The 21,283-nt window shown below is 39.5% G+C and overlaps 1 protein-coding gene across 1 annotated transcript in view; it reads right to left on the bottom strand.

Annotated features, from left to right (window-relative positions):
- USP54 (ubiquitin specific peptidase 54) overlaps window positions 1–21,283 on the bottom strand; it is an 88,951-nt gene that overhangs the window by 33,893 nt on the left and 33,775 nt on the right. The window contains exons 6-13 of the mRNA XM_063307624.1: window positions 19,588–19,693; window positions 18,504–18,650; window positions 18,135–18,284; window positions 10,728–10,893; window positions 8,901–9,071; window positions 7,110–7,238; window positions 6,595–6,960; window positions 5,090–5,315 (exon numbers count right to left, since the gene is read on the bottom strand). Coding sequence (XP_063163694.1) covers window positions 5,090–5,315; window positions 6,595–6,960; window positions 7,110–7,238; window positions 8,901–9,071; window positions 10,728–10,893; window positions 18,135–18,284; window positions 18,504–18,650; window positions 19,588–19,693 — 1,461 coding nt within the window. The remainder of the gene's footprint in view (window positions 1–5,089; window positions 5,316–6,594; window positions 6,961–7,109; window positions 7,239–8,900; window positions 9,072–10,727; window positions 10,894–18,134; window positions 18,285–18,503; window positions 18,651–19,587; window positions 19,694–21,283) is intronic.

Here is a 21,283-nt window from a genome sequence, read left to right on the forward strand (position 1 = left end):
CCTAGAGATGGCAGTTGGGAGAGAGCAGACAGTCCCTCCATCTTTTCATATATTTTAATGTGCATCGAGGTATTTTGGGGGTTATCTATTTGTATAAAAAGTGTCAATTTACTTTAAATCACCAACATCTCTCAGAGAAAAATGAAATGGAAAAATGACTGACTTCTTTTAGAGAGTGTAAGCTAACATTAAGCTACCTAAGCAGTTAAAACCAGCAATATAGGTATATATCTGACTTTTCTAAAAAACCAGAAATTAAAGATGTATCATAAATTTTGAACACAAGTTTTTCAAAATAATTACATTAGGTAGAAATTGGATTCTCAGATTTTTGCAATAGTTATATAGGTCACCAATCTATTTCCATTATATTGCTTTTTAAAGAAAATATGAAAAGGATACAGTCTTTCTATTGTGTTTCTTTCATAGCTTTTTCCTGGATGCTATAAATACTTTGTTTAGTCAGTTTGTATAGACTTTCTCTATAGAAATCACACAGATTCTGAAAGGTGAATGCCATGAATCTAAAGTGATAATGCATTTCACATATGATATTTTATTTCTTAAGAGAAGGCAAAGTTTAGTCCCATCAGAATAATCTAAAATACAGAACAAGGATTTGAAAAAAATGCTTTATCTAAACCAATGAGATCCTAGGAATGATTCACCTACTTCTCTCTTAACCTTTACAAATGTCTCCTACTGCCATGGATGAGAGAACCTTTTACCAGTGAATGAGTAACCCTCAAATTGCTTTAGAAAAATATACCGCTGAAAAATCCTCAAATTGCTTCAGAAAACTATACTGAGGATCCAAATATTTTCTCTTTTATATAAACAAAAGTTTCATTACAAACCTCCATGCTCATAAAAATAAGTTCTAAACATGCATTACGCCTCTCTTGTAACAAATATTAATACTGAGAATGGGGAACAGTATGCTAAATTGTTTTTTTTTAATTATCTTGAAAGACATATTTTTACTTCTATGTAGGGGAAATTCTGATTCACTGTGAGGCCACAAATGAATGAAAAATTGCTGAAGAAAAGCCTTTTCAAGAATCCACACATGCAGCACCCCATGAGATTACTTAAGGAGTCACTGTAATTCCTCCCTTTGAAGCAATCCTTGACCTCTTGTTTTGCTCTGCCAGCCAAGTCCTCAAATATTATTCCCCCCTCCAACAGACATAATTTGTTTAAATATTCCTCTAGGCAAATAAAATTTCCACAAGCCTTTATTTACCTGAGAAATTCTTAAATAGACTGCTGCCATAGCTCATTTGTTCTCTACTTTCAATCTTATGAAAGTGAAGGTGTTCAGATGTTTTCTGCCTGGCATGTGTGCCAGAGAAGGACTTAAAGAACACTTGGAAAAGGGCCTTTTGATCACTGAACAAGTACTTCCTTCTTAAAGAGAACTGAAGAAAGAAAAGAAATTGGCTCTGGCAAAGGGGTCTACTGAATCAAATCCAAATTAGCTAAGAAGTTGGTTGGCTACTCCAACACCTACTGACCAGGGAAAATAACATCTCCAATCCCTGATGCTAAATTGTAGATATTCTGTACTGTGGTTTAGTCTCTTGGAGTTCATTTGTTAGTGACAGCATCCATTTTATTTCTGGCTTTTTTGATGCTACTTTTGTGGTGTTTATTTGGCCACAATGTGTTCATTTAATGGGTTTCTAGGCTCTGGTTTTTTATATTGTCAAGTGTTTTTGTTTTATATTACTAAAGTATTCCCTGTATACATTTTTTAATGCAAACACTGTTAACATTATTGTTGTTTTATACAATAAATTCTCATAGGTCACTGTTTCCCAAACTGGGTAACTTTGTGATGTGTGGACTTCAACTGCCAGAATTTCCCAGTGAATATGGCCATTGCTAAGAATTTTGGGAGTTGAGGTCCACACACCTCAAAGTTGCTGAAGCTGGGAAATGCTGCCATAGGTACCATAGATGGGAAGTTGAGAAATGCTGCCATATATAGCTTTACCCATCTATTTGATGATGAAAAAGCTTTTTTTATAACTGTATTTACCATAAATACAATGTCCATATGAAAAGTGATAATGGTGGAGTGGTAGAGTCCTATTGGAAATTATGTAGAGGATAATTTCATGAAGTAATATGTTTGGCAGATGATCAGTCTTGTCAACAATGCCCTTTAAATTCCTGACTCTTGAGTGTACACTTGTATGTCCAGAAACACTTCATATTCCTTTAAGTTCTTACTGTACATAGTAAGGAAGATGACTTTGATGGAGATATGCAGGACCCCTTAACTAGGCAAAAGTTGATGAAGCACTTTTTAAAGTGCAAATGAGGTAACATTCACAAGCAGCTCAGATAGCTGCCTGCCTAATTGAACTATAAGAAGGGGGAAGAGGTACAGTACAATCAGACTTGCAAGATTCTGTTATTGTAGCCAATCTCAATAAAAGAAGTCTTAGCCTACCTGTGGAGTTGATTTCCTGGTCTGGTCTACCTAGTGGGCTGACAATTGCCCTCATTTAAGTACCAAGTGCAGAGATGAAACCACCCTGGGTCTGAATGCAGAATAGGCCTCCAGTTCAAAATATCCAGTCATGATGGGAGATGCCATGGTTTCGCTACACTCATCTTCAACATGTGATGAGCCAAGGCCTCCAGGGCCTAAAAGGGGCAATTAGAATCACTTGTGCACCAAGTATCCATACTTTGTAAGGCACCTTGGATAAAACTAGAATTGACAGAAACACATACAGCAAATCCAGTGGCCAATGAGACACTAGAGTAACAGTTCCTTCTATCCTCACATCATGGAATCGATAGAACAACTAGCTTATATTTCTTTGCCATTGCAAAAAGATTTACCAGTGGAACTTCCCACCTTTCTCTGACTCTCTGAAAAAATTTGGCTGCAAAGACCACTCTGCCTACAACAGACTGTTGGCTTAACCACTCTGGAGAAATATTGTGCATTCTCATATTATCAAGGCTCTTGAGGTGAGAGAAAAGGAAGTCTGTCTCTTAAGTCTGCAGCTTCATGCACATTCTTCAGTGCCCTATCTGCCCTTCATTTAGCAGGGTTTGTTGGTACTTTGCTGCCTTTAAATAAATTGTTTATTATAGCCATAGGGCCAGCTATCAGCTATAGATAAAAACAAATGAAAAATGAAAAATATGTATATATCTGAAGTTAAAAATATAATTTTTCAAATGCAAGAGATGGTTGGTATATATAGAAGCACAGAACTGGGCAATGGGCAGATATATCTGAATAATGGTCATATAGGAGAAATGACAAATAGAAATAGTGCTCTCTGCCAGGGAATTTCTTCAAGACAGGATGGATAAAAGTTGTGCAGGACCCCCTGTAAAGAGAGCAGTAAAAGAGCACATGGCTCAAGTATTTTATTTGGCCATCCACACAAGGACATATATTGGTGCAGGGGAGTATTTTTGTAATGCTCCCAGCAGAACGGCAGAAGGCAATGCAACCAGCCTCACCAAAGTGAAGGTACAGTGAAATTTCACAACTGTGATGGTGGAGAATAGGAAGCTGGTACATATCAATTTGGAAAATTCTCACATGCTGCAAGGCTGGGAACCAGACTTAGATTGATTTGAAGATTATTTGTTTTTTTATTTGATATAGTTGCCTATATCAAATAAAAGATATAGGGTGTATATAGGAATATAGGGATATACAAGATCAGTGTTCCAGATGTGCTGCTTAAGAATTTTCTGGCATTTTTGAAGTCTAATGGTTGCCAATAACTGTCTTAACCAGGTTGACTTAAAAAGGCCTCTAAGAATTAGTGGGGCCAGACCCACTGAGAAGAATGCTAACTTCTATAACTTTTGCAGTGCCAGTACTGCTTACAAGCTACATGGTCCTGTGTTCAGGATGTTTGGTAGATAAATGGCTGTCCTTCTAGCCAAAGATGGCAGGAAGATAAGCCTGGCTGGATGGCGAAGGAGGGAAGGGAGGAATATTACCATCTCCACTCAGCCCCCCCAGAATTTCGCAAGTATGCTCTCTCCTCTTTCTCCACTCTTGTTTAAGCAATCTCTGTTCTTCAAATAGATCAGAAATTTCCCTCTCAGCCCAGATAGAGCTGAGAGAAAAAAAAGTCTCTTCCCCTTTACCAGAAAGCAGAATTAAGACTGAGTTGGGAGGGATTCCTCCATCAGATGCAGAAGTTTTAAGAAGTGCAGTTTACTCTTTTCTGTCTGCTCTATCTTTGGTAAATGAGAACAGAAGATTTGATTACATAGAATTATACAGTAGTAGAATTATGGAGCTGGAAGGGACCTCAAGGGTCATGTATGTTAAAAAAGCTGTCTTACATCTTTGCCTGAGTTAACACACTCTGAAGCAGCATCATATTCTTGGAGAAAGGAGGCAGATATTTTTCAATGGTCATTCTTCCTTGTGCTCTCTGTTGTTAAGAGCAGCAGCTCTTCCCTGCAGTAAGTAGAGAATATGACCCCCAAATAGCTCAAATCAAAGAAGACATAGAAGGCTAAACATTTGACAAGTGGTTCTCCTTGCTCTTCTGCAACAAAAGAAATAAGACACAATTGCAGCTGAAAAGGCAAAGTGGCTGTCTCCGGCTTGCTTAGAAATGGGGCAATATAAGCTCTCCAACGCATGTGCCTGAAGTTGCTATTAAAACAGGTAAACAATACAGCCCTAGAATGACATGTCCATAAGAAGTTCTTTTTTTTTTCCCATTCAATCGTGTCCGATTCTTGGAGACTGCCTGGACAAGTCCCTGCAGTTTTCTTGGCAAGGTTTTTCAGAAGTGGTTTGCCATTGCCTCCTTCCTAGGGCTGAGAGAAAATGACTGGCCCAAGGTCACCCAGCTGGTTTTGTGCCTAAGGTGGAATAGAATTCACGGTCTCCTGGTTTCTAGCCTGATGCCTTAACCACTACACCAAATTGGCTCTCTTGTTCTTAATTTGTTCTAGATTTCTAAATTTTGCTCAGTAATTCCCAAGGTAATTCCTAGTAATTTCCCATTTTGTAGTAAAATGATGTATTAAGCTATTCAAGAACAATCTTGGAAGAATTAAAATACATTTTAATGAAACATACCTAGAGGTATTTGAGCTCTCTGATAAAGGCATATCCAGACTGACTGGACTGTTGCTATTGCGATCACTGCTTTCATACCCAGATTCCATCCTTTGGATCAGACGAGGATGCTGATCCATCATATGATGTGCGCCTCGTCCTAAAGCCCATTGCTTATACCTGTTGGACCGGCTTGGTCTTGTTTCACACGCTGGCTCCTTTAGCTCATCTTCTATAAATTCTTTGGCTGACAAACAATATATTATACGAAAGAAGAGTTAAATGTAATTCTTTCACTTAGTACTCCTATATGGTTCAGTTCCTGGGAGTACAAACTTCAGCTGCAGAAGTTCACTGATTGATTTTGGACCAGTCACCCCCAGTCAGCCAATCTACCTCACAAGGTTGTTGTTGTAGGTAAAATGTGGGGAGGGAGTGCTACATACACCACCCTGAGTTTCTGAAAGAAGGGAAGGCTATAAAATAATTGAATTAAAAAAAAACAAATAAATGTTTGCCCAAAAAACTTGGCACCATTCTGCCCTATTTCCTCTTAAATCTGTAACATAGCTTATTTATTTTTGATTTTGTGTGATATGTGAATGCAGCTACTAGGTTTTTGCATAATAAAAGTTCTAAATCAAATAAATGATTTACAGCTTTTCTGGTGCTGTATATCAACCCACTCCTTCTCACCCTTGCAAAAATCTATTCAGATTGACTTTCAATACTTTCTAAACCTTCTCAAACCTTCTCTTATCTTTTCATCTTATTGACACACAGCTAGATAAACATTTATCCAAACTGAATCTAGATACCTTCCTTTCAGTGGGGTCACCTTAAAATGTATTTAACATTCCTTGCACAAGTAATTTTTTAATTAAAATGTTTTAATACTCATCAAATCTAATTATCCATTCAGTCGTATCCAACCCTTGGCAATTCCATAAGTCAACTCTCTCTCTTTAATACTCATAGGATTAGCCAATTTCACTATTTTTGCAGAAGAAAATGCATTCTGTGTTTCATTGGAACCAATTACCCAAAAGTGGTAGGCTCCACTTCACTGGCAGACACTAGACAGCCATTTGTTTGGAATATTTTAATGTGGATACATGCACTGAGTAGTTGGACTTGATGGCTAAAATGGCCCTTTCCAGCTTGCTAATTATAGTCCATTAACCTCACCATCAAATACTGTCAACTAAAGTAAGTAGTTGCTTTCTATTCTTTTTTGCATTCATAAGGAAAAAATCACAAAAGATCTCATGAAGAAAAGAGAGATGTAAAGAGAAATTGGAAGCATTTTAACACACACTTCTCAGCCCCATTATTCGTAAGTCAGAGCACCAAAGCACAAATGAATATTCAATGTAAATAATTAAATGTCATTTGACACAGCATATATTTTTCTTTGCTTACTGATACACAGAACAATGTGCTTGGTTGGATAGTATTGGTGGCTATCAAGAAACAAGGATATATTTTCCATTCCATTCTGAACTACATCTCTTGCCCATTTTTACCTGCATCTTCTGAGAAGGGGCTGAGTTGTGTATAGCCACTTTGTTTTCTCTTTTCTTTATTGAAGATGCTATCTATATTTAGTGAATCTCGTTTGGGTCTCCAAGATGGACGGTACTTGCTAGAAGAACATGACTTTGATTCACTACTGTTGCTCTCTATTTCCCAGTCTCGAGACTGAATTGCCAAAGTTCTGGGTAGTGACTGGATTTCAGTCTGATTCTTCCCACGAGGGGAGCCTTGGCTTGTCTGTGATGGTCTGCTGTGGATCATGTTGCTAACTGTTTCTTTAAATTCCCTTAATTTGCTGGTACCACTCAACATTTTAGAGGCAGTTCTGGGGGCCTGTTTCTCCTTCAGTGTCTCCCCTATGTTTCAAGAACAGAAGAACACTATGTAAACAATATAAATATCATCAGTAGCACTGTTTTCATCAAATTTCTGAACCGATACAGTCCAAAAAGCAATCCAGTCCCAAGTTTGACAAACACCAATGAAAGAATCCAATCATTTTTACCTTCACTGTGATATCCAGATGACTGTGCTTCATCCCCCTTCTTTCTAGACCTGTTATTTCTTTTACGGTCGGCCAGAGAGCTCTTTTTGGAAGTATGTCTCTGATTACATTCACTATCAGTCAGGTGACCTGAAAGAATAGAATATACTAGAGATGTAAAACGCATTACAAATTATAGTTCAGCATTTTTTTAAAAAAAAAACTTTGTTCATTCTCACAGACTTTAGATATAAAAACTGTCCATTAATGCTTGAACATTAGTTTTTTTTTAAAAAAAATCCTAGCTTTATTTTTTATGTGGAATACAGTTTTTTAAATGAACTAATACTGATTTCTAGAAATCCTATAGAAAACCTACATGAACTGAAAGTAGGACATTGTGCCTTGGTTCAGAACAATGCAGTACTGATCCTCTAACCTTTCTCAACTTTTTTACCCTTGAAATAATTTTCAGGTCTGGGAACCCCTGTATAAAAGTGGCAAAAAATATGAAAACTTAGTAATACAATTCCCTTCTAAACTATGCAATCCATGTTGTACATCGTTTATAACAACAGCAAAGCAGCATGTAAAAATTTCCCACCACTGCAACATTTATTTTTTTTTCAGTCATCATCTCTTGTAGAACCCAGTGACCTCTCTTGGAAGCCTAGGATCCTGCAGAACTCCAGTTGAAAGGCTGCTCTAAAAATGTAGGGTCCACAGATCTCTCAGAATGGACCTATTTTCATTCATTATTTTTACTGTTCTTCTTGGACCCATCATCTATTCTTGGTATGGGGGGCATTTCATATTAGTACAATTTTTCTATGTACTTCAAATTTTTAATAACTGACATATTGGGGAAGAGAGGTAAATAAACCTACCCAGCAGCAAGGCACTGTTGTGCAATTTCACCTAATATTGCAGCCCACACATTTGCCAATGTTTTGCAGCATTTCTCACAAAAACACAGAGTTCCTGAGAGATTTGGTTTCTTTGACTATATTATTTATTTTGTTTTATTTTTCTTATCTGGAGGTCAGTGGGTGCTATTTGCAGCTTTCACAGGCAGTATGGCACCTATGGGTGCTAAGTTGCAATAATTAAAATATAAAGAAAGTTATTAGGTAGGGGGACAATATTTTTTTACATTAGATGCAGATTTACAACACATACAAATACTTCGATAAATACAAGTCAATACAAGTCATTTTGATAAATGAATAAAAATAAAAAATAAAGCCCCCAACAGCAAAAAGACTACCTGTTCCCTTTGTTGTAAGAGAAGGAGATACTGTATAGTAGTTTGGGGGATGGGGGGGAAGGTTACAAGAATTCTACAATGAGTCCAAGAATAGGAATCCTTATGAAGAAATAGTGCAAACAGAAACAGGTCAGTTTTTATGTTCCTTTAATGCTTATGGTTTGCCTCTTTCTGTCACACTAAATTAAGTAGGATGTTTGAAAAGAGAAATTGAAATATACTAAGTTTCTGTGGTACACGAGCACTGTAAGAGAAGACAATTCTTACTGCAAGGACAATGAAAACACCTGGATTATTCTTTTTTTCAACTAGCAGATTGGCCAACATGTGAGCTTCCAGATATTTCTGAACTTTAATTTCCATTAACCCTAGTCATTGTGGCCAATGGTAAGGATCACTGAAGCAGCAATCCAATACCTGGAGGGCCACACAAGCATTAGAGAATATGTTCCGAGCACAGTGCTTTGTTTTGTACCAACATCCCAATGAGTTTATTACTCATGAATTCTATGATTTATGTCCTGAATTTAAAAGAAAAGGACTACCTGTGTCCCTGCTGCTTTGTGAAACCACATCATTTTCCATATTATAAATGATAGTTCCTTGAGAATCAGAAGAAAAGTGGCTGACCATAGATTCATGGTGGGAATGTTTCTGCAGATAGCTGTCTGTAGAAGAGTCTGTCCTAGTGTCACTTGAGATAGAAGGTTCACGTCCTATACAACAAAAAAAAGTGAACATTAGAACTACAAATAAGAAAAATGCTAACATATTTGGGTAAAGAAATTTCTTCACTCCTAAGGTGGCAAAGGTTGCTCAATGACCACTAAGAGGCCACACCTCTGTGTGTGTCTTGCAATCCATCTCCATCACCCTTCTATGTACATACATTCAACCACCTTGTGGTTTTTGCCAGTGACATGAAGGTAATGATGACAAAAAGGGTCAAGCTATGAGATTTTTCTTTCCTGTCCATACTGCATCACTTCCAGCAATTCTGATCAGCAGGATCACCAGAAGAAATAAGAAATCCATGCAATCAGCATTTGCTGGAAGATGGGGTAAGCCATGAAATTTCACTCTTTTGCTTAGTGATAAAAGCTGGAAGGGAGAATGGAAGAGACCTGCATCTCCAGACGCTACAGATGGGGATAGCAGATATTTAGTTGGTAATCCAATATCCTTCACCATATAACACGGCACCATGATGCAAACATGGGCCTACAAGCAGGTAGAGAAACTTCTATGGTGAAAAAAATCAGAATCTTCAGGGGTATTATCTACCCAACTTGGTCCAATTGTTAAATTATCGCACATCTTACAGCTCAGCCAAACCCTCACATTTTTCCTGCTTATCCAGGAGGAGAGGGAAGAAAGCTCAGAGCATATCTGACTGGGATCGAGTGTTGCAGGCAGAGACAAGCCCACAACCCTGGCAGGTTTGTGATCAGGTCTTTCCAGGAGTCAACTTGTCCAGTCAGAGGGTGCTAAAATAGGAGCTTATATTGTAGCTCTAACTGTATTGAAAATGCAAGAGATAAGCACCTAATAAAAAACTTCTGTTGATTCTTTTTAATAGAATTCGATGGACATAACTGCAGCTTATGGATGAAAATTCCTCACAAATTTTTATATATACATATACCTAATTAGTTGGGCAGAAAACTGTATGATATCAGCCCATTTCTAAGCAGACGTATGTGGCCAGTGAGTTTAGGAATGCAGCTGATGCCTCCTAACTAGTAAAGTCTTTAAAATAATTCTCATTGTCTGTGTACCATATCAGTGATATTTTTTTTTAAAAAGGAGGGAGTTAAATAAGGAAAAAATTGGACCCGACTGAACAGATTAAAAAAAAATCTTTATGCACTCAAGACTTTCAGCAGGATATCAAACTATTTTTCTTTACATCTTCAGTTCTCTGAATAAAGCACTCTGGATTAAATTTTCTAAATTTTTATTATCAACAAATGCCATCTAGCTCAAAAGGAATTCTTTATATGGAAGATTTTTTTTAGGAGTCTTACACTCCAATACCACTATATTTTTCAAGAATTTAAATTTACTTGTGAAAAATAAAGCATAAAAATCTTTTGAATACATAATCCGCTGATAATTGTTCCCACTATATGTACAAAGCCACATATAGTATTCAGAATAGTTGAATTTCTGCACAATTTATGAAGTTATTTCTGCATAATTTTGGTACTTCAGGCAGGCAAAAAGCTTTGCTGAATACTGAAATTCCACTTCTGTACTATTTTGCTGGTTTCTGATACTTTACAAGGCTTCACTTATTGCCAGCGCTGTTAATATAAATATCATACATCTTGATGGCTACAAAAAACACATGAAAAACTCCAAAAAGTTACCTGAATCTTCACTATCATAATAAGTTCTGCTATACTGGGATAAATCCTGTGTGGATAGATTCTGGGTTGATACTGGAGTTCCTCTTGGGTCTGCATAAAGGAGTAGCAAGGGTTGATAATGACCCTTAATGCACTTTGTAACAACATCTTTCCATTTGGGGCCTATCTGAAAATATTAAAAAAGGTAATTTGGGGAGGGGGTCATTTCTGATACCATTATAGTACAACAAAGACATTGGTCTTGACAAATAGATAAGCAGGAATCCAACTAACAAGGGGAAACAATTATTACGTATTACATACAGACAAAATATTACATTAAAGATCAGTGCTAGTTTAGGACAAGGAGTTTTTTTATTTTCAAAAAGCTTTTCAAGATTATTTTATTAGGAACTTAAAATAACAAAACATAGTACAAAACAAACCCTAGCATACATCCACACCAAGCATTTATAGAAAGACCCCATTTCCAGGAGAAGGATCATCTGTAAACAACTAGCAATTAATTTGATCCTTGAAAAAATTAATTTGATCCTTTAGTGGTTGGTTTGTAGAGCAAAAGTACATGATGAAGGTAAAAATACCTTTTTCAATCAACCTCTTAGCAAAGCTCAATTTGTGAGTCAATTGTTATTTTCCATAACTTCCTAATTTAGTTAACTATTGAAAGTCCTGTGGGCTCTTTTCACTCCGTTGCTTCTTCTAATCTACCTGCTGCCAACATAAAGTTGATTAGAGTCTGAAATAATAGATCAGAACTGAGCATGATCTCCAGTCATTTTCAACAAATAGGAAATACAAAAATATATAGAAGAGAACAATGTGAATACTGCGCAAATTATGCAGGAGTGATTGTAATTCTCTGAAACATCTCCAACAAACCAAAGACATTTTTATACATTGTGTGTGTTTTTGCAGCCACTTTATTAACATCAACCTGCAGTCATAATGAAAGTAAAAATGAAAGTGAAAAATCTGGGTTAATGTTAAATGTTAAGGTGGCAAAAGTTCTGTCAACCAGCATTGTTCATGAACATTAAATGTGACAATAAAGAATGAAAGGGAATAGATAGTTTTGTTTCCTTGGGCTCTAGAATAGATAAAGATGGACAGTGATGGAGAATTAAAGATGAGATTCCTCCTAGGGAGGAAGCCAATGACAGACTTGACAGGATCATGAAGGGAAAGGATGTTTCTATTACAACAGAGATCAAAATAGTTAATGTAATTGTCTTTCCAGTGGTAACATATGGCTGTGAAAGCTGGATCTTGAGAAAAAATAAGAAAAGATAAACACTTTTGAATTATAGATCTGGAAATGATTACTAGGAGTCCTGTGGATTTCAGAAAGAACCAATAAATTGGTGTTGAAACAAATAAAGACTGATTGCTCCCTCGAGATGATGTTCAGCAAGCAGAAACTCACATACTCTGCACATGTGATATGAACAGATGATGGATTAGAAAATCCTTATGGGTAATAGAACACAAAGACAACAGATAAGGTGTACAGAATAAAATGAATTACATTTTATTTAGTACTAGCTTATAGCTCTCCCTGAAAGAGCTATAAGCTAGTACTAAAATTGAGTCCATGAGCATTGCTTATGACTCAATGGCACCTAAATTAACTATCTAATTATTTATATAGTGGTGATACATAGGAGTTGAAAACCAAATGAATAAGAGAATCCTTTCCTCTTACTAAGAACTAAGGTAGGAAACACATCTCTTTTTCTAAATATAAATCCATCCAGTCACTTTATCTATAACACTGCAGTCAGCAACCCTTTTTTAATAGAGCAATAGGATGATAAAAGCCTACTGTGGTTCTTTATTTTATTTCAAGTGAACTATAACTTTCATCTGCTTCATATGCGAGTTATCTTACATTGAAGTATACTATTATTAGAAAAGAAAGGAATAATGTCCTCATTATAGCTTTAATAAAATGCATTAGAAAAGCTATCCAGCCCAGTGATTTTCTTTCTTTTTTGCTTTTTTGATAGTCCTCTGTATCTCTTCAGATATGTAGATCAGAAATAGGCTTCAGCTTTAAATTCCTAACGTAATTCTCTGGCTTCCAAAGATCATATGCTGAGTATAGTTTTGAAATGAAGATCGGAAGCCAAGATTTACCCAATTGCTAAACAAACTGGATTCTGGATCATAGCATAATACTGTTGCTAGTTTTATAGCATTTTAAAACACTGGACAAAAGTTGGACAGTCCTGTTACTAAATTCGTAAGACCTGTTCAGGTACCCTAACAATGTTTAATGTGGTCTATCCTCTGAGTGTTGAATTCTGTTTTCTTCTTTTATTGCCTATGTGTCATGTTCATCGTTTCAATGTGTTTGTACATCGTAACGGTTCGCATGCCAGAGTGTTGACGCGCGTTCCTGGCTGGGAGGGTGCTGCTGATAAACCTTGTACTGAAAGCTGTATCTCTCTGTGCCATGCAGGAATGTGTTTGGGTTATCTTTTTAATGTCAAGGTCTTTTTGCCCATTGATCAGCAGAGCTCGTTAGGAGCACCTGGGAATGTGTGGTTGTGATGATTGAAGGGGTGGGTGGGACGCTGTTTGTAACGGGGCTATTTAGTTTGACTTCAGGCGCGCTTTTCTCATTCTCAGCTTTCTTTCTGTTTGCACTCTATTCTAAATAAAATCAGAACTTAAACTTTGATTTTGAGTCTGAGCATTTTATTTGGGTTCAGGCAATCATTACATAAAGCTGAGAATCATTTAAAGAAAAACCTCGCTAGTCTCTACCAAGAAATTTTTCTTGCGAAAGAAGAAGTTAGCGATGGCAGAACCGAGGAAAGAGTCCACGGGGTTTGGGGAAGTGACCAGACAGTTCCTTGATTCGGCATTTCCAAGCAGGGACCCGAGCCCCCTCCCATCCCATCTCGCACCCTATACAAGAGAGTCCAGCTCCAGCCTGGAGTTGGGGGACCCGATGGAAGGGGGGGAGACGGAACAGCCCATAACAACTGGTATCCCTCCCCCGGAGATGATGTGGGATACAATGGGAGACCCCTGGCCGGGGACGTCTCACACCTCATGGTGGCTTTGGTACCCTGACTCCCGAGGGAATCCACCACAGTGACAGCAAGCCGACAACCTGAGGCACCGAGGCTGGATGAGTCGATCACGCCTGAGAGAATAAGAGTCATCGAATCGAAGATTGAATCTATTGAATATATTCTGAGATCCATTTCATCAGCTGTGGGGGCCTCGGTAGGAGGAGTGGGGAGTCCAGGTGCCAATCATCCCCCCTCCCCCACCACAAGCACCCAGAGGGTGAGGACGGCCACGAGATTCATCCCCGGTGCAGCATGGTCCCACACCTGCATCAGGGGGGACACCTGTTCGTCCAGCGGTTGGAGCTGCACCGGCTGGGGGGGTTGCCAAAGACTTTCCCGTTAAATTTTACAGTGACCCTACAAAGTTGTCCTTCTTCCTTACCAACGCTACAAGCTATATGGAGCAATTCGAACATTGCTTCACATCTGAGAAGGCGAAAATCATGGCGGTGGCCACGAAGCTGAAAGGCAGAGCTGCTGACTGGTATGTACAGTTAACTGAGGCGAAAGCCCCAGTGCTTGGCCCTTTTGACACTTTTTTGGCCGCCTGGAGACGATACTTTGAAGATCCCCTTGCTAAGGCTAGGGCTAAGGAAGCTCTTAAGAAGCTCGTTCAGGGGCAGAAGTTAGTTGCTGACTATGCCCTGGAATTCAAAGTATTGGCGGGTAAAGTACCTGAATGGTCTGAAGCTACCCTGGTGGACAGATTTAAGGACGGGCTCAATCGAGAGGTGTTGAAATGGGTGCTGGGCAGAGATGATCCGGACTCACTTCATGATTGGATCTGTCTCTCCGGTAAGGCTGAACATGCCCAGCGTACCTATATGCAAGCCAGAAGAGGCGACAAGCCTCCCTCAGGTGGAAAGGGCCCAAGACAGGGATCCGCCACGGTGTGGGATGACAAAAAGCAGCGCTGTTTTGCCCGTGGGCAATGCATCAAATGTGGCAAGACCGGTCACAGGGCTGCGGAATGCCAGAAGGGCAAAACTGTTGAACGCCCATCGAAAGCACCGCAGAAGACACCTAACCCTCCCTGTAGGCTGACGGGGGCCAAGGCATCAGCGGGGGAGGAGGAAGATGTCTACCTCACGGGAGATGCTCTTACTGCCCTCGAGCAACCGGCGGGAAACGACTTCCACCTGTCTTAAACAGCGCCGCTGGACAGGTGGTGGAGAATGGGCGCGAAACCGACATGCTGAGTGCTGACTGCCCCATCCTAGCTGTAAAGATCAAGTTGGGCTCCCGCTCCAGAACCGTCAAAGTCTGGGCTTTGATTGACTCAGGGTGTTCCAGATGTTTAATCCACCCCGACTTAGTGGCTGCATTGGAGCTGCCTTGTTTTCCCCTTTTGCAGCCACTGGTTTTTCAACAGTTGGATGGTTCCACGGCGGGGGGGGGGGGGCAGCCACCCAGTTCACTGGGGACGTAACATTGCAGATGGGGAATCACATGGAAGTCCTGAAATTCATTGTCACACCAGTGGGTAACCCACTTGTGGTGCTGGGTATCCCCTGGCTAACTAGCTGCAACCCATACATCAACTGGAAAAACCGTACTATTACGTTTGATGATGGGTTTTACCAGGCTCCTGTGCCGGGGAAGTCCATCACTGTGGGGGTGGGGTGGGCTGAAATTGTCAATCCCCAGCCTCCCAGTCTGCCCTTGGATGGTCTGCCTGCCAGATACCAAGACTTTGCGGATGTCTTCGGGGAAGTGGAAGCAGACCAATTACCCCCCCACCGCAAGACTGACTGTGCCATTGAACTTCTTCCGGACAGTCCGTTGCCCAAACCAAAAATCTATGCCATGACCCAGAAAGAACTGGCCGCCTTACGGGAGTTCATTGATAAAAACCTTGCAAGGGGTTTCATCGAACTGGCTAACTCGCCGGTTGGGGCTCCCGTTTTGTTCCACGAAAAGAAGGATGGCACCCTTAGACTTTGCACAGACTATCGTGGGTTAAATTCAGTCTCAATTTCCAACAAGTACCCGTTGCCTCTTGTAAAAGACATGTTGGCACATTTGTGTACTGGTAAAGTCTTTTCCAAACTTGACCTGCGCGAAGCATACTACTGCATTCGCATTCGGGAGGGGGATGAGTGGAAAACACCATTTAACTGTCCATTGGGCTCATTTCAGTATAAAGTCCTCCCTTTTGGTTTGGCTGGGGCCCCGGGTGTTTTCATGCAACTAATCAATGAAGTGTTACATGATCATTTGTTTAAGGGGGTCTTAGTTTATTTGGATGATGTGCTCATCTATACCAAAACGGAGAAGGAACACGAGTGGCTTGTCAGGCAAGTCCTGACCAAGCTCAGGAAAGCTAAGCTTTATGCAAAGCTTTCTAAATGTGAATTTCATAAGTCTCAACTAGATTACTTGGGGTACAGAGTCTCTGATAAGGGTATTGAAATGGATCCTGCAAAAGTTCAGGCCATTCTCAACTGGGAACGCCCTTGAACTCGACGTCAGCTTCAGAGTTTTCTGGGGTTCGCCAACTTTTACCGGTCCTTTGTCCAGGGGTTTGCAGAGATTGCGCTGCCCCTCACCGATTTGTTGCGCACCAAGGGGCTTGGGGAAATGCGCAAAGTAAAAAACCCAGGGGCCGTGCTCAACTGGACTCCTGCCTGTCAGGCTGCTTTTGATAAGTTAAAATCTCTGTTTACGGCTGAGCCCATTTTGTCCCACCCTGACCCTGAACGACCCTTTGTGGTCCAAGTTGATGCATCTGATTTTAATATTGGTGCGATTTTGTTGCAAAAGGATTCCTGTGGGCTCTTAAAGCCTTGCGCCTATCTCTCCCGTAAGTTTTTGGAAACGGAGCGGCGCTGGCATGTTTGGGAGAAGGAGGCTTTTGCCGTTAAGGCTGCATTAGAAGCCTGGCGTCACATTTTGGAGGGGGTGACTTGCCTTTTCGAGGTTTGGACAGATCACCACAACCTCGAGGCACTCTGAACGCCCAGGCGTCTCAGCCCGAAGCAGATCCGCTGGGCTGTTTTTTAGCCGCTTCGATTTCCAGCTCAAATTCATCCCAGGGAAGAAAACATTTTTGGCTGATGCTCTCTCCCGTTTGCCGCAGGACGCGGAACCGGTCTCCAATGTCATTGGCACTGTGCTCACTGAACCTCAATTGGGTTTAGTGGCGGTCACCCGGAGCCGGGCTCATGGGCAGCATCCTTCCCCCTCGTAAGCGGTTCCGGCAGGGAGCCCTTCGGGGCGCAGGCAACCTCAAATGCCTGGTCGGTTGCTCGCTGATTTTATCTCCACTTTGAAATCTGATCCCTGGCTCCTTGCTAATCCGGACAAGGTTTCTTTTGAGCACGACCTAGCTTGGGTTGGTGACCGTTTGTACTTCCCTGAATCTCAAAGGGCTGCTGTACTGGCACGTTCCCATGACAGTAAGCAGGCTGGTCATTTTGGGTTTCTCAAGTCCCTCCATTTAATCCGACGGCAATTTTGGTGGCCCTCCTTGCGGAGGGACGTAAAGGATTATGTTGGGATGAGATTTCTATGGATTTTATTGTGGATTTGCCCCCCAGTCAAAAGAAAACTGTCATTTGGGTGGTCACAGATTATTTCTCTAAGCAAGCACACTTCATTCCCTGTGCGTCCATTCCCTTGGCGCAGCAGCTTGCCAAGCTCTTCTTGGTGCACGTCTACCGCCCACACGGATGCCCCTCTCGTTTGGTGACCGACAGAGGGACACAATTTACCTCAAGGTTTTGGTGGGCTTTTTTGAAACTTATTGGGACTGAGCAGGCACTGTCAACCTCTTCGCATCCCCAGACGGACGGATCTACTGAGATCCTTAATGCCACCCTTGGGCAGTTTCTCAGATCTTATATTAATTACCACCAGGATGATTGGGTTGATTTGCTCCCTTTCGCTGAGGTTGCGTACAACAATGCTGTGCACCAAAGCACTGGTCAAACCCCCTTTCGGGTCGTTTCGGGGCGGGATTTTGTTCCCATTCACTTCTTCTCCCAAGAAGAGTTGCAAAGTTTCTGTCTTATCATCGCTGCATTGTACTGGAACCTATGTTATTTTGTTAGATCTTTCTCTAACAACTCATGATATAAAGATAAACCCCTACATGGCAGACAACATGTATCCTGCCCTTGCTCTCTTAAATAATATGTTCATGTCATTTGTGATATTTTAGAAACAGTGGGTGCAACTTATCTGGAATGTTTCATCATAAACTTCTGGCAAATAATTGGAAGTTTATCAACTCATCTTAAAAAAAAATCCAGATAGATTTATACTGTCACTATCCAAACATTTTATTCTTTTCTTCTCTCTAAATTCTCTAATTTCTTACCTCTTTAACATGGGCATCATCAAAATACATCCACATACGAATCTTTGTTTGAAAGAAAAAGGTGGAGTAATGTTTTCCATAGTAGCAGATCATTCCAACCAAATACAATTCACATTGTTTTGCTCTGTCGTCAGTTACTCTGAAGAACAGCTTCAGGGAGGGAAGAATAATCTCAGTACAATTCTTGCATTGTTCTGAAACTTAAATTTACTAATTGAAAAGTAACTATTTAAGCTGAAGGTAAAATGTTTGAAATAATGCTGAACACATGGACATGGATGTGCACATGCACACACATGGACATGCATGTATATATGAAGGACACCAGCAAACAAGAATGTACATATTGCCATAAGATTTAAGACTCACATCACCCAGTTTGAGGCAAGTGCCCAGGCTATGAATGACATCCTCTGCCAAATCCGAGTGATCCGAGTCCCAGACCAGCCCTATGGTGATGATCTGTGGAGAGTTCATCAATACACGACGTATCCGAATTTTTTCTCCACAGTTGCTCTGCAAATAAATCCAATCTATTTAATTCATGCTGGTTTTACACATTCTCTTTTTATTTAGCATTTTCACATTCTATTCCTTCATCTCCTGATAATACTGACATATCTTGCTTTCAGACAAAAACTTCTGAAAATGTAACTGATTTATATAGTAGAAAGAAACAGGAGTATGTAGAAGCTGCACATTAAATTCTTCAAATATCTCTAAGTGTTAAAAGGAATATTAGGTATATATTAAAATGTTTAAAAGAGAAATGATGGTAAGGAAATGGGTAATTTTGAAGAAAGACTTTTTGAGAACATATACTGTACATATTGGAATTAAGCTACGATTTGGTTAATCAGATTGTTTGTTGTCATTATGTAATCTATTCTAGAAATGAAATATTTGTAGTAGTTGTATAAACGTCACTTTGTTTTAGCCATGATTTTGGCTTGTTGCTGGTCGGTCTCGAGCTCTAGCAAACTGCCTATGGTGTAACAGAGGCTGTAATTCCATTATTGCATCAGAAGGAAACTACCTAAAAGGCTAACTTGCTCTCCAGGCACTTTCTGCACACTGGTCCACTGATACATCAAGGGCAGTGGGACTGTGCCCCACCTAATCTGAGCAGCTTTCTCGCTCCAGCATAGCTGCAACTTTTGTAGCTGCTGTTACAACACAGAGGGATTGGAGGAGACTGCAATACATTCAAAAGCCCCACCAGAGAATGCACCACCTCCTAAAAAATATCTTCTCAAACCTGACAGTTAACTGGGACCAAGGATTTCCAGTGTGAATCCAATCCCCAGAGTAATATATAATGGTCAACCTATTTAGTATACTGACAAACGGCATACTGAAAACCTCTCAAGTTAAAGGTAGCTTTCAGTGCATCCTCCCCCTCCCCCCACATTCAGTCTACTGCTTCTATTAAACACAAATGATATATACAAACCGGACAGTTTCTCATGTCTCCCATTGTGCTGGCATTTTGTAGCAGCTCTCCAAACATATCAGGAGTGGGTTTGTCTCGTCTTTCCAGCATACAAATGGCCTGATTGCTTTAGGTTTTTTAAAAAATATAAAACAAGAATAAAAATATTATACTTATTTATGAACAGTATTTAAGCCTATTTATGCTTCTTGAGATCTGTCATGAAAGAACAACATTTCAGCTTATAGGTTCAGCAAATGTACACCTGAATAAAAATCTATGCCTCAGTCAAGCAAGGTTTCTAATGAGGTGCAGATAGAACTTTAATGCCTGACACATCTCTTATTCTCTCCATTGGCTATTCTATTCTGAGCTGAAATTTGTGAAGTTTTATCTACAATGTACATGCAGCCTTTAGTTTCTTAAAGTTGGGTATTGTTGTTATTAATATTACTTAGTGCTAATAAAAAATAGTGAGTTTTATAAAATTAAGTAAAATGACAGGCTATTTACTCCATAGAATCTACAATGTTAAGAAACAGTAACAGAAAAAGGGAGGAAATTAGTTACTAGCTTGATCAGAATTTTCTTTGGAAATAATGTCTGCATTATTTAAATTTTTTTTTGGTCCCTTTGAATCAGTGTTGGCTCCTGGCAACTGCCTGGACAAGTCCTGCAGTTTTCTTGGCAAGATTTTGCAAGAGGTTTGCCACTGCCTGCTTCCCAGGGCTGAGAGAGAGTGACTGGCCCAAGGTCACCCAGCAGGGCTAAATCTCAGTCTCCTAATTTCTAGCCTGGTGCTTTAGTAGATTCACTAAAGTCAATGGACCTAATGAACTAAAATCCCACTAAATTTGATGAATCCATTATTAATTTATTTTATTTTATTTATTTATAAATATATTCACCACCCATCTCCCCCCTAAGAATTTCTAGTCTAGTCTAATCTAGTCTGTTGTTGTTTTGTTAGTTACTTTGAGTACTTTTCAGAGTAAAAAGGTAAGATATCACCCAAATAAATACATAACTCAGAGTAACTATTACAGTTTATATATTTCACAGTAAAATACTGAAAACCAGCTTCTTGGTTGTCTTGCTAAGGCTAATAATTTCCAGGATGGAAAATACTGCTCTCTTCTCTAATGATTTCATAAGCAAATTATTAAGACATATTTAAACCATCAGTCTTTAATTAAATTTAATTCCTGTTTGATTTGTTTCACTGGTTTGTTTCAGTACTACTGCTTTACGGTTGAATTTCTCATTCTGTTACAGTATTTATTTTAATACTGTAATCTACATTAAGGTTCCAGTTACAACCAAAATGTGGTTTAAAATCGTTTCAGTGAATAAATCATGTCATATAACATTATACAAGGGTTTGGGGATCATTTTAAAAACTACATATATAAATGTTATGTGCTGTAAATGTTTTAAACCATTTAGGCAAATTTATTTTCAAGCCTGAATTGGAAGATATTTTATCTCTCCTCCTTATTTATATAATTCTGCAATTTTACATGATCATCATGAATATACCACATCTGAATCCCCAATTGATATAGAAATACCTTAATCCTTTACTCAGCATTTTTATGGGTTTTTTCCCCATCTGTTACATACATTTACAACACAGAGCAGATAATTCTGTAACAGGAAAGAGCAGTGTTTTTTCTTATCAGAACTGATTTGAAATGCTATTGATCTTAGTCATGTA

Source organism: Candoia aspera, chromosome 6 (genome assembly GCF_035149785.1).
Source record: "Candoia aspera isolate rCanAsp1 chromosome 6, rCanAsp1.hap2, whole genome shotgun sequence".
Classification (NCBI taxonomy): Eukaryota; Metazoa; Chordata; class Lepidosauria; order Squamata; family Boidae; genus Candoia; species Candoia aspera.